Consider the following 12,188-nt stretch of genomic DNA (forward strand, 5'->3'; position numbering starts at 1 on the left):
TTGTGAAAATATATCAAGTATAAACTGATGACAAATTAGCCTAAGTGTAAAGTATTCCTGGTATGAGTCCTTAAATACCTCAGGCTACAGAGCAGTTCATGTGCTCGCTTCGGCAGCACATATACTAAAATTGGAACGATACAGAGAAGATTAGCATGGCCCCTGCGCAAGGATGACACGCAAATTCGTGAAGCGTTCCATATTTTTTGGGGTGGGGGTGAGGTCACAAAACACACAACTGCTCCCAGTCTTCGACTTCAGAGGGCCTCTTTCCGCCTCACCTCTTCTCGGGGAAGTCTGCGATTGGTTGAGCCTTCGGCCGCCCCGACCTTGGCAGGGCTGCTAAGGCACTGGACTCAACGACATCTGACCGAGGCGTTTATTGAACGCCTACTGTATGCAAGAGAGGGAAAGCATGGTTTTGCCAGCCCATCTTCGGTATTCACTACACCTACCTGCTCCACTTGCCCTCTGTGCCCTTCCAGTGCTCTTCTTGGAAATTCTGAGAATCGAACAGCTGAAGAAGACCGTCTTCCTTCATTTCTGGGACTCTCCGCCTCCAGCCTGCGGGGACCAAGCCTGCATCTGCTGTGTGCCACCTGCTCGACATCCCACTGGGGACGACGGGGTGGACGAGTCTCCAGCAGAGACATTAATTTATTTGTTTGTTGTTTGTTTTTGGAGACAGGGTCTCCCTATGTAGCCCAGGCTGACCTCTAACTCTCAGTGATCCTCCTGCTTCAGCTTCCCAGAGTACTGGCATTACCAGCATACCCATTTCGCCTGGCTTGAGATTACTTCATTGTTTACTGTTATTTGCTGTCGTTGTCACCAGTCTGTGGCTGTAAGTGACCAGTCCTCACTGGGCTCCCCCGGGCCCGGGGATCACATGGAGCAGAGTTCAGGGTCTCCAAAACGCTTCTCCCAGCCGTTGTTCTTCCAGGGCCGGGAACCTTCCCATGGTGAGATCTGAGCAGACGGTGACATTTAGGGTGAGGAGCCCAGGTGGCCCAGAGGCCCAGCCTGCTCTTCTCAAAGCCAAGAAGTCCTTGAGACCCACCAGGTTCCTGCTTCCCAGCTTGAAATTCCTAAATTTCTGTTATCTGTTGAGGAAGTCCACCCTTATCTCTAACCAGGCGTCTGCCTAGCACTCTGGTAATATTTGTGTTTCCTTTTGCTGAGGATGGAGCCCAGGGCCTCATGCATGCTAAGCAAGTACTCTGCCTCTGAGCCACACCCTTAGCCCTTTAAAAAATTTAAAATTTTGAGCGAAGCCTAGTGGTGCATGCCTGTAATGCCAGCTCCTGGTAGGCTGAAGCAGGGCTACATAGTGAGTTCAAGGCCAGTTGGGACCGAGTAGTGAGACTTTGTCTCAAAAGTAAACAAATAAACAATTTTTTGTAAAATTTCAATACAGTGAGCTGAGCATGGTAGCACACGCCTGTGAGGCAGAAGGATCACTGCAAGTTCGAGGCCAGCCTGGAATACAGCGTTCAAGGCTTCAAACAGTGTCTTTCTAGGTGGCCCAGGCTGGCCTCAAGGTTGTGATCCACCTGCCTCAGCCTCCCAAAGTCGCTGAGATGACAGATATGAACCACCATGCCCAGCTTACTTTGCAAATATTCACCCATTTCTCCCTCACACTGGCCCCAGAAAGACACTTCTATCATGCCCATTTTACAGATATGGAGACATAGGCTCAGAGAGGTATGGATTTGGTGATAAAACCACACAGCTGAGTGTGCAGCCAGGATCTGTAAGGTGGGAAATAGGGAGCATCAAGATCATCAGATTAAAAAGAAATCATCAGGTTAGACTGAGGCATGGAATTCTGGAAATCTGAGGTCTTGGATGTCTGGAACTATAGCACGCTGAAGTGCCAGATCCCCAGGATTTCAAATTCTGGGATGTCTGGGTCAGGAGGATTCCTGGGTTTTGGGATGCTGAGAGTTAAGACCAAAGATCGGCAAACTTTTTGTGTAAAAAGACAAACAGACCATATGTTCAGCTTTGATTTGTTTTTTGTTTGTTTTGGTTTTGGGTTGGTTTTGTTTTGATTTTTGTTTGTTTTAGGTGTTTTGAGACAGGGTCTGGATATGTAGTTCAGGCTGGCCTTGAATGCACTATGGAGCCCAGGGTGGGCTTGAACTCACAGCAATCCTCCTGCCTCAGCCTCCTGAGTGTTGGGATGACAAGTGTGTGCCACCACAACTGGCTTTTCAGTCCTGTTTCGAAGAGCAACTGGTCCTCTGTGCCCTTATAGAGGAACCAACACACCAGAATACACAGAAGGTAGAAAAGTTCTGCACAGGTGGCATGTGTCTGTCATCCCACCATTCTGGGAGGCTGAGGCAGAAGGATTGCAAATTTAAGCCCAGCCTGGGCAACAGAGCAAGGTAAGGCTCTCTCTTTAAACAAACACTGAAATGCACCATCAGTTTTTTTTTTATTTTATTTTTGGTATCGGGGATCGAACTCAGGACCGTGTGCTTGCAAGGCAGGCGCCAGAAACACTAAGCTAAATCCCTGGCTCCCACCAGTTTTTAATTTGAACTTAAAATTGATTAAAAGGAAAGAAACCCAGTGGAGGTGGTGTACACCTGCAGTCAAGGACATGTAGGGAGGCTGAAGCAGGAGGATCCCTGCAGCCTGAAGGGTCCAAGCCAGCCCTGGGCCAGCCCTGGGCCCTCCCTGGACCCCCTAGCTGCCCCTGCATCTCTGTTGAGGGGTCCACAGTGCTGCCTGTTAGCCCCACAGCTGGCCCTCCAGGGGTGTCCAGGGCCCCAAGGCCCATTCCCCAAAGACCTCAAATTGGAGACCCTGAAGGACAAGGATTTGCCTAAAACCACCCTGCTGGGACTCAAACTCAGAGAGATGGGATGGGAGAATGACAGGTGGCAAAAGAGCAAACAGATGTCCCAGAGGAAGGGCATGGGAGAAGCCATCTCCCAGGAGGGGTGGGGGAGTCATCCCTGAGTTCTGGAGGAGCCCAGCCAGCCACTTACCAGCTGTGTCCAACTCTTGCTCAAGCCTCAAAACCCCACTTCCCATCCCCTCTTTAACAGGCAATATTCTTTGAGCAGTTTTCAAGTAGACTCCCCTGCAGACGCCCCTCTGAGGGAGGGGGTCCTAGCGACATGGCAGTGCTTCTGCTCAGCACACAGGTGAGGGAACGAACTGAAGGAGAATTCATTTGCTCCTTTACTCATCTAGTAATTTATTTTTATTTATATATTTGGTACAGGCGATCGAACACGGGACCTTGTGCTTTCGAGGCAGGCAGCGGAACCACTGAGCTGAATCCCTTCCCCTTATATGTTTATTTTTGAGCCAGGGACTAGATATGTAGTCCAGGCTGGGCTTCATCTACCTACGTAGCCCAGGTTGGCCTGGAACTCATGGCGATCCTCCTGCCTCAGCCTCCTGAGTGCTGGGATGACGGGTGTGCGCCACTATGCCCAGCTCATTTAGTAACTTTTTTTTTTGGTACTGAGGATCGAACTCGGGACCTTGCGCTTTGAGGGAGGCACGGGAACCACTGAGTTACATCCCCAGCCCAAATTTTAATTTTTTTTTTTCTTTTTGTTACGGGGTGGGTTGGGGGGATTGAACTCCGATCCTTGTGCTTGCGCAGCAGGCCGCGAAACTACTGACATTTAGTAACTTATTGATCCACTGGAAGCCTCTGAGCTCAAGCACCTATTGAACTGCCATTGTGTGCCTGCCCCGATGTCACCCCCGACCTAACCTGAACTCACTTCCGTTCACCACTTCACCTGATTCCCATCAGCCCTCAGCCCTCCACTCAAAGCCCTTTCTTTCCTACACAGGCCCCTGTCTCCCCAGCTGATTGGATCGCCACAACCTTCCCGCCACCCTTTTATTCTACCAAAAGAGCATTCCCTTTTGCACTGGCAAACTTCTATGCATCCATCAAAACCCCAGCCCCACCCTGGCCCCTCTACTGAAGAACCTGCCTGTCCCCTTGTCCATCCCCCAGCTGTGAGAGTTCCTGGGAGGAAAGGCACAGTCTGGGAGGTGCCTTTAAGTGGCAGAGAAGGGTTCTCATTTTCACTATGCAAATAGATAAACTGAGAACCAGAAAAGATGAGAGGGAGACTTCAGAGCAGGACGAACAGGGCAGGAGTAATTCCTTGTCGGGCCAGCCCACAGCCGCTGCCCTGCCTGCCTCAGTTTCCCGCAGTGCCGGGGTGGCCTCGCCGGCGGGCGGGGGTCGATGGCGGCCGGGGGCTCAGGAAGTCTGCGGCCGCAGGAATTCGGCCCTTCCCGGCCTTATAAGGGCATTTGCGCTCCGATCCAATCAGCGGCGGGGGGCGGCGTCCGCCCTGTCCCGTCCGGCGCTCGCCCGGGTCCCATCCCGGGTCCCTGTACCGTCTGTCCGTGTCTGTCGCCCGTGCGTCCCAGCCATGAGCTCCACGCAGTTCAACAAGGGACCCTCGTACGGGCTGTCGGCCGAGGTCAAGAACCGGGTAAGGGCGAGCTCCGACCTGCGGAGCAGCCCTCGGGGACCTCGGGCACCGTGGGGGACAGGGAGACCTTGTCTCCCTGCCATCTGGGGGTTCGCGAGGCTGCCCTGAGGCTCCCGCACATCTGGGGGCGCCTGGGTCTGAGGTCTGGGTGGGGAGGGGGAGTGACCACTCATGTCCCCAACGTTTAGGGGGCCCTGGTCTGACCTCTTGCATCCTGGCCCCTGCCCAGGGCCACCCCCGCCCACGGGGCTCCTGAAGGTTGGAGGCCCAAGAAAGCTCAGAGGGTCTAGAGGGACCCCAGCTGTCCGTTCCTTATCACTTCCGCGTTTGGGGTGCTCCGGTGTGGAAGGGGAAGGGGGCGGGGCTGGTGGCTTTTGGAGAGGGTGTGGGGGGCCCCAGCGGAATTTCCAGCCACTCACACCTGGGGTAGTGGGACCAAGGACTCAGATCCGCTGCGCGCTTTCTCCCGTCTCAGTCTCATGAGGTTAGGGACAGCACGGGGTCCTCTCCGTGCATGGGGTTCATCACCTGGAAGCTGCGTGGCCCGGGGAGTGTTTCAGAAAGTGCTTCTTGGTGGACCTGGTCTTCCCAGCACTCTGGGAGGCTGAGGCAGGAGGATCGCAAGGTCGTGTCCCGTCTGGCCAGTTGAGCAAAGTAGCAAGAACTTTTCTCAAAATAAAAAGGGGCAGGGAGGGCCAGGGATTTAGCTCAGTGGTTTTGCTGCCTGCTGCGTACCAAAAAACAAACAAACAAAAAAAACCCGCAGGGAGTCTAGCTCAGCGTGAAGACCCTGGGTTCATTCCCAATACTAAAAAAATGTAAAGACAGAAAGTGCTTCTGGCCCTAGATCAGAGAAGGGCAGATAGGCTGAGAGTCACACAGCAGAGCGTCTTTGGGAAAGAGTAGGTGCTGATCCCAGATACAGGGCCAGACATGCGGGGGACCTTCTGAGTGCAGTCATCCCTGAGCGGGGGAGGGGGGGGCACAGGCTCCCACAGGCATCTGGGAATATGCCCTCCCAGCGGGCCAGTCCCAGCACGCAGTTTACCAGGCCTGCCTTGGGGCTCCTGGGGCCACCTCGGCCAGGAGAGGTCGAGGATGGGGTTGGGGTCCTCTGCAAGCTCAGGGTGCTATCTCAGAGCCCAGAAAGCATCTCCCTGACACATAGCGAGGTTAAGATTCTGGGGCCCAGAGAGGTTGCTGGGCTGCTTAAAGCCACACAGCTTCCCAGGGGCAGAGCCAAGACTGGACCCCAGACGGCCCCTGACCCAGCTGGGTGGCAGAGGGAGTGGGGAGGGACAGCCTAGGGGACAGAAAGGGGGTCCGCTGCTCTACCCAGTTGAGCCCAGGCGGGCCTCAGTTTGCCCAGCCGGAGGGTGGGCGTGGCGCTGGCGGCCGCCATGGTCACGCACAGGTCACGCCCTGGTTGGAAACGCGCTTCCAGTGGCTGCCAGCACGCAGCCGGTCCACGTTACAGCTGCTTCAGCCCAGGGGATCCACAGACCTCTGCGTGATGCCCGTGGCTCAGTTTACCCGTGGCAGGCCGCCCATGCCCAGGGAGACTCTGAGCAGCCGTGCCGTGCCGTCCCTGCCAGGGGTCCAGGCCTCTGGGAACAGCTGGTCCCAATTTAGCCTCAGAGGCCAGGGCCGCATTCCTGGCAGTTTGAGGGCAGCTGGAATGCGCGGAGGGGCGGGAGGGAGGTGACCACTGCGGGCCGCGGGTGGGGCCTGGACGTGGGTCCCCAGAGCCACTGCCCCAGGGATACAGCCCAGCTGGGCCAGGCACACCCAGCTGCCCAACCATAGCTTGGGCTGTGAGAATCGAGGGGCCCCCAGAGTGGGCTGGCCAGGCGGATTGTCCGACTTTGTCTTCTGTCCTGGGTGCACTAATCCTGTGCCCCAGGTTTAGAGCAGGAAGCAGGAAGTGGGGCTCCTGGAAGGAGAGCCTGAGGCGCATGCAGCCCTGCATGGTGCCTCATGGCTGTCAGCCCAGCACTCCGGGAGGCTGAGGCAGGAGGGTCGAAAGGTAGACAAGCTGGCTACCGAGCGAGACCCTGTGTGGAAATAAAAAGTGAAAAGGGGCTGGATGTATCTTAGTTCGAAGGCCCTGGGTTCAACTTCCTGTATCCCCTACATACAGCCATGATGCAACTGATTCTGCAGGCGAATGGAGAAACTGAGGCTCAGACGAGAAGCAGCTGTCCTTGGTCACTGGGGAGCTGGGCTCGGAGCTGGGAGGAGGAATCAGGCCTGGGAAGGGCGCCTCGAGGGACCTTCTAGTCCCTGGGGAGTTAGAAAGGGAGGTAAGGAAGGGACCTTTCTCTCCATTGAGAGGGGGGGAGGGGGCACAGCCACAACTGGCTTCTTTTTGTTTGTTTGTTTGTTTGTTTGTTTAGTGGTACAGTACTGGAGATGGAAACCAGGGCTTTCTCACTGAGCTACATCCCCAGCCCTGTTTTTATTTTTTCACTTGCTAAGTCACTAAGTTGTCCAGCCTGGGCTTCAACTTGAGATCCTCCTGCCTCAGCTTCCCTAGTGCAGGGATTATAGGTGTGTGCCATCGTGCCCAGGTAGGTAGTAAAGCAAGGAGGTGCACAGTGTACTGGCAGGTGGCAATAAACGCCAGAAGGAATATGGATTGGTATGGGAGGCAGGGACACTGGACAGTCCCCATGGGACCCTGCTGTCTTGAGACACATGCAAGAGATGGAAAACAGGTGGCCAGACATTGCCTTGCTGGGTTTATACCAACAGGACTGGCAGTAGCTGGGAGTGGGAAGCACTTGGGTGTACATGGTGGGCGATGGAGGGAAGGGTGAGGCTCCGAGCTCGGTGGCACACACCTGCTGTCTTAGTCTCTTTGCTGAGACAAAATACCCGACACCCAAAGTTCAAAGAGGAAAGGTTTGTTTGGCTCACAGTTTGTAGAGGTTTCAGTCCATAGTGGCTCCAAGGCAGGGTGGCATCACAAAGGAGAAACAGTTCATGGCAAAGAGCAGGCAAAAGACAGCAAGCAACAAGTGACAAGCAAAGTGATGACCCTTTTTGTCCATTATATCTTATCCAGGCTACACTCAGGTAGCACTCACACCCAGGGTGGGGCACCCTTAATCCTACCCAGAACTATGCCAAACCCGTCTGTGGACTAATTTAGTCAACACACACCCTTGACCCCAGCATCACACACTCTAGATCCAGCCACTTCTGAAAAAGCCCCACCTATGACTGCGTGAGGCTTTGGGGGGACATCTAGACACTCCTATAATACCTGTCACCCCAGCACTCTGGAGGCTGAGGCAGGAGAATCACTGTGAGTTTGAGGCCAGCCTGGGCAACTTGGTGAGACCCTGTCTCAAAAAACCAAAAAGTAAAATAAAAAGAAAAAAGAAAAGGAATGAGGCTGTGACGCTCGCTACAGCGTGGAGGGACCTTGAGGACGCCGCGCTCAGAGATCGACGCCAGACACAGAGGACACAGTGTGGGCTCCATGGACAGGAAACACCCAGGACAGGCGACTCTAGACACAGGAAGTGGACTTGGGGGTGCGGGGCTGGGGAGGGGACTGGTGCTGCTCATGGGGAAGGGGTTGTTTTGGGGTGATGGGATGTCTGGAATTAGAGCCGGTGGCTGCACATGATTTTGAATGTACTGACTGCCACTGAATTGTGCCCTGGGGATGAACTCAGGGCCTTCCGTTGAGCTACATCCCAGCCCCTTTTTATTTTTTATTTTGAGATGGGGTCTCTCTGAGTCATTAAATTGTCCAGGCTGGACTTGACCTTGCAATCCTCCTGCCTCAGCCTCCCAGAGTGCTGGGTGACAGACATGCCCCACCACGCCCTGCTCCAGGGAGAGGTTTTTCAGAGCCAGTGTGAGCTGTGAGCCTGAGTGCTTGGGAGGGCCGCGGCCTCTGGGCCCTTTTGTCTCCTCCTTCCCTGGAGTCCCTGGCCACACCATTCAGCCCTCGCCCTCTGCTCCTTCCACTCCTCCAGCTCCTGTCCAAGTACAACCCGCAGAAGGAGGCCGAGCTCCGCAGCTGGATCGAGGGCCTCACAGGCCTCGCCATCGGCCCTGACTTCCAGAAGGGCCTGAAGGATGGGGTTATCCTGTGCACGTGAGTGGACCGGGGGCTGACTTCCACTAAGTGTGGGTTGGGTGCCTTTGTTCCTCTCATCTTTGTTTTCTTTTCTTCAGAGGTAGGGATGGAAACCAGGGTCCTGGCACATGCTAGGCAGGCACTTATTGCTCAGCTGCACCCCAGCCCCAGACCTTTCTATTTTATTTTGAGATAGGGTCTTGCTAAGTTGCCCAGGGAGGACTCAAACTTGAGATTCTCCTGCCTCAGCCTCCTGAGTATCTGGGATGGCAGACCACTGCACTGGGCTTTTGTTTGTCTTATTGCCCCATCTGGTATCTCCAGTGGTGAACATCCGAACCTTACAGTGCCCATTTCATGGGACATCATTCAGACTTCCACAGTTTGCACATTACAAATGGTAACAAAGGCCAGGGATTTAGCTCGGTGGTTCCGCCGCCTGCCTTGCAAGCACAAGATCCTGAGTTCGATCCCCGGTACCAAAAAAAAAAAAATAACAGAGCCAGGTGCGGTGGCACACACCTGTCACCCCAGCACTCTGGCAGGCTGAGGGCAGGAGGATTGCAAGTTTGTGCCCAGCCTGGGCAACTGAACAACCTAGCAAGACTGTTTCAAGGGGGGTGGAGCTGGGAATCAAGCTCAGTGTGATGGTCCTGGGTCACACTGTACAAGAAAAGACAGAGAGAGGAAGTCAGTCACATCAAGAGAGGCAGCGAGGCTGCCCAGAAGACCTGAGCTTGGGGAGGTCTCAACCCGGCCTCTGAGGCTCCAGCTCTGACGCGGACCCTGCTCCTGTCCCCCCAGACTCATGAACAAGCTGCAGCCGGGCTCTGTACCCAAGATCAACCGCTCCATGCAAAACTGGCACCAGGTGAGGCACCGCCAGGGAGCAGGAAGGACAGGCCTGGGCCCAGGGACGGGGTGAGACTTGAGGTCCACTCATCCCCTTCCCCTCCTCCTCCCAGCTAGAAAACCTCTCCAACTTCATCAAGGCCATGGTCAGCTATGGCATGAACCCCGTGGACCTATTCGAGGCCAATGACCTGTTTGAGAGCGGGAACATGACGCAGGTCCAGGTGTCTCTGCTTGCGCTGGCGGGGAAGGTGAGCTTCAGAGAGGGAGGGCAGCCTGCCTGGAGTTGCACAGCATGGTGGGGGTCAATGTACACAGTCGCTCTCTCTCTCTCTTTTTTTTTTCTTTCATTTTTTTGAGACACAGTTTCTCTGTGTAGCTCAGGCTGAATCGAGATGTGCTAGCCAGCCTCCATTCTCCTCTACCTTCTTTTCCCCAGGCCAAGACGAAGGGGCTGCAGAGCGGTGTGGACATCGGGGTGAAGTACTCAGAGAAGCAGCAGCGGAACTTTGACGATGCCACCATGAAGGCCGGGCAGTGTGTCATCGGGCTGCAGGTGACCCTGCTGTGACGCGGGCCCTGGTGTCCTCCCGGGGAGTCTGCCTGGTGGCCAGCCTGACCCCTCCCGTACCTCCCGCAGATGGGCACGAACAAGTGCGCCAGCCAGTCGGGCATGACGGCCTATGGCACCCGGCGGCACCTCTACGACCCCAAGAACCACATCCTGCCCCCCATGGACCACTCCACCATCAGTCTGCAGATGGGCACGAACAAGTGCGCCAGCCAGGTGGGCACTGCAGGCTTCAGAGTCCAGCCGCAGCTCTGTTTCTCTCACTGGGGAAATGTCCACCCCACTCCGTGCCTCAGTTTCCCCCAAAAGGTTGCTCGAGATTCTTCTCAATTTTTAAGATCCTGGGAAGCCGGTTGTGGGGGTGCACGGTTCTCATCCCAGCACTCTGAGAGGCTGAGGCAGGAGGATCCCCAGTTCAAGCCCCGAGGATCCCAGAGTGCTGGGGTGACAGGTGTGTGCCATGGTGTATGGCCCCCTAGGGATTTTGTACCTGATGTCAAAGCAGCAGAGGAAACCACCCAGGAACTGGGGGACTCTTTTCCCTTCCTGCCCCACACTGACCCCCTCGCTTCTTTCTCCAGGTGGGCATGAAGGCTCCAGGGACCCGACGCCACATCTATGACACCAAGTTGGGGACCGACAAGTGTGACAACTCCTCCATGTCCCTGCAGATGGGGTACACACAGGGCGCCAACCAGAGTGGCCAGGTGTTCGGCCTTGGCCGCCAGATCTATGATCCCAAGTATTGCCCTCAGGGCACAGTGGCAGATGGGGTACCCTCTGGAACCAGCAACCTCCCAGAGGATGCCTCGGAGTACCCGCCCTACTATCAGGAGGAAGCTGGCTGCTGAGGCACCCCACTGACCCTTCCATGGTCCCTCCATCCGGGTTTTTGTTTTTTCTGTGGTTTTTTTCTTTTCTTTTTTTTTTTTTTTTTAACATATTCAGTGCTGTGGGGTTGGGTGGGATGGGGTGGCTGGGGGCTTTTTTTTCTCCTTTTTTTGTTTTTTGAGACATGGTCTTGCTATGTATCTTAGGCTAGAACAAACTCATTATGTAGCCCAGGCTGGCCTCGAATTTGCAATGATCCTCCTGCCTCAGCCTCCTGAGTGCTGGGCTATTGGTGTGTACTACCACGCCCAGCTCCCCTATCCTGTTTCTTTTTTTTTTTTTGGTACTGGGGATGAAACTCAGGAGCTTGCGCTTGCAAGGCAAGCTCAAATCGATGCCACTGAGCTAAATCCCCGGGCCTTTTTTTTTTTTGAGACAAGGACTTGGCTATGTTATTCAGACTGGCCTTGAACTCACTGTGTAGCCCAGGCTGGCCTCGAACTCACAGCGATCCTCCTGCCTCAGCCTCCCGAGTGCTAGGATGACAGGTGTGCATCACTATACCCTGGCCCTGCCCATCCTGTTTCTGTACCTTTTCAGGACTGAGCCACTGTGTGGGGAAGGAGTTGGCCATGTTGGGGTGCTGTGGGGTGGGGAGTCCCAGGCCCCAGATTTCCCAGCAGGCTTTGGGCAGAGCTGTGTGGGGGAGAGGCAGGACCAGGAAGAGGAAACTGCCCCCAGGTGGTTTCCTGTTTCCTCCCCCCATCAGCTTGTGGTTTCTGTACCCGCAAAGGTTTCAGGCTGTTTGAACGAAAGACAACTGTAAATTTTCTTTTCTTTTCTTTTTTGCAGGGGGTTTGGGTTAGGGGTGGTGGAGGAGGAGATGATAGGACGTGGGTCCCCTGGGAAAGGGACGGGCCACAGCCCTAAAATGTAGGTGTCCTGAGGAGCCCCGGGTGAGCCACCCTGAGCCTTCTCAGGTTGCGGCAGGCGAGGCCAAGGGAGAGGAGGACAATGAAGTGCAGAGCGGCTGAGGCAAAGCCAGCCTGCATCCCTAGCCTGCCCCACCTTGGCCCCCGCTGGGATTCAAAGCCCCTCTTTCCCACTCTGGGCCTGACCAGCTGTGCTTACCCCTCTGATCCCTGCACTCGCTGCCCCAACAAGTACTGGACACGGACCCCCACTCAAGGGGCCCTGGACCATGAGATAATGTGAAATATGAATGTGGACCAAAAGCAATAAAAAAGCCTCCATTTTTAAGAAAGAATACCTGAACTTTGGGAGTCCCTTCAGGTGACCCTGGTGTGGAGGGTGGCTTTGCTTTGATTCTTTGGAGGAGAGGCTCTGG

At 55.1% G+C, this 12,188-nt stretch overlaps 1 protein-coding gene and 1 non-coding gene across 2 annotated transcripts; both read left to right on the forward strand.

Moving 5' to 3' along the window:
- The first annotated feature begins 100 nt into the window (after positions 1–100).
- On the forward strand, positions 101–207 carry LOC147821183 (U6 spliceosomal RNA). The gene has a single exon (XR_015447573.1). It is a non-coding gene; the product is annotated as a U6 spliceosomal RNA (small nuclear RNA).
- Positions 208–4,331: 4,124 nt separating this feature from the next.
- Cnn2 (calponin 2) lies at positions 4,332–12,107 on the forward strand. Its single transcript, XM_004865983.4, has 7 exons — positions 4,332–4,490; positions 8,483–8,604; positions 9,391–9,457; positions 9,552–9,689; positions 9,878–9,994; positions 10,079–10,225; positions 10,591–12,107. The coding sequence occupies exons 1-7, from the start codon at positions 4,428–4,430 to the stop codon at positions 10,858–10,860; spliced, it is 924 nt and encodes a 307-aa protein (XP_004866040.1). The 5' UTR covers positions 4,332–4,427; the 3' UTR covers positions 10,861–12,107.
- Positions 12,108–12,188: the final 81 nt, after the last annotated feature.

This window comes from Heterocephalus glaber, unplaced genomic scaffold (genome assembly GCF_053883595.1).
Source record: "Heterocephalus glaber isolate CG9 unplaced genomic scaffold, H.glaber_assembly_v1.0 deba00001760, whole genome shotgun sequence".
Classification (NCBI taxonomy): domain Eukaryota; kingdom Metazoa; phylum Chordata; class Mammalia; order Rodentia; family Bathyergidae; genus Heterocephalus; species Heterocephalus glaber.

Coding starts and splice junctions, on each gene's coding strand:
- Cnn2 (XM_004865983.4), top strand. CDS start 4,428: ATGAGCTCCACGCAGTTCAACAAGGGACCCTCGTACGGGCTGTCGGCC. Junction 8,605..9,390: donor GATGGGGTTATCCTGTGCAC/GTGAGTGGACCG, acceptor CTGTCCCCCCAG/ACTCATGAACAAGCTGCAGC. Junction 9,690..9,877: donor TGCTTGCGCTGGCGGGGAAG/GTGAGCTTCAGA, acceptor TCTTTTCCCCAG/GCCAAGACGAAGGGGCTGCA.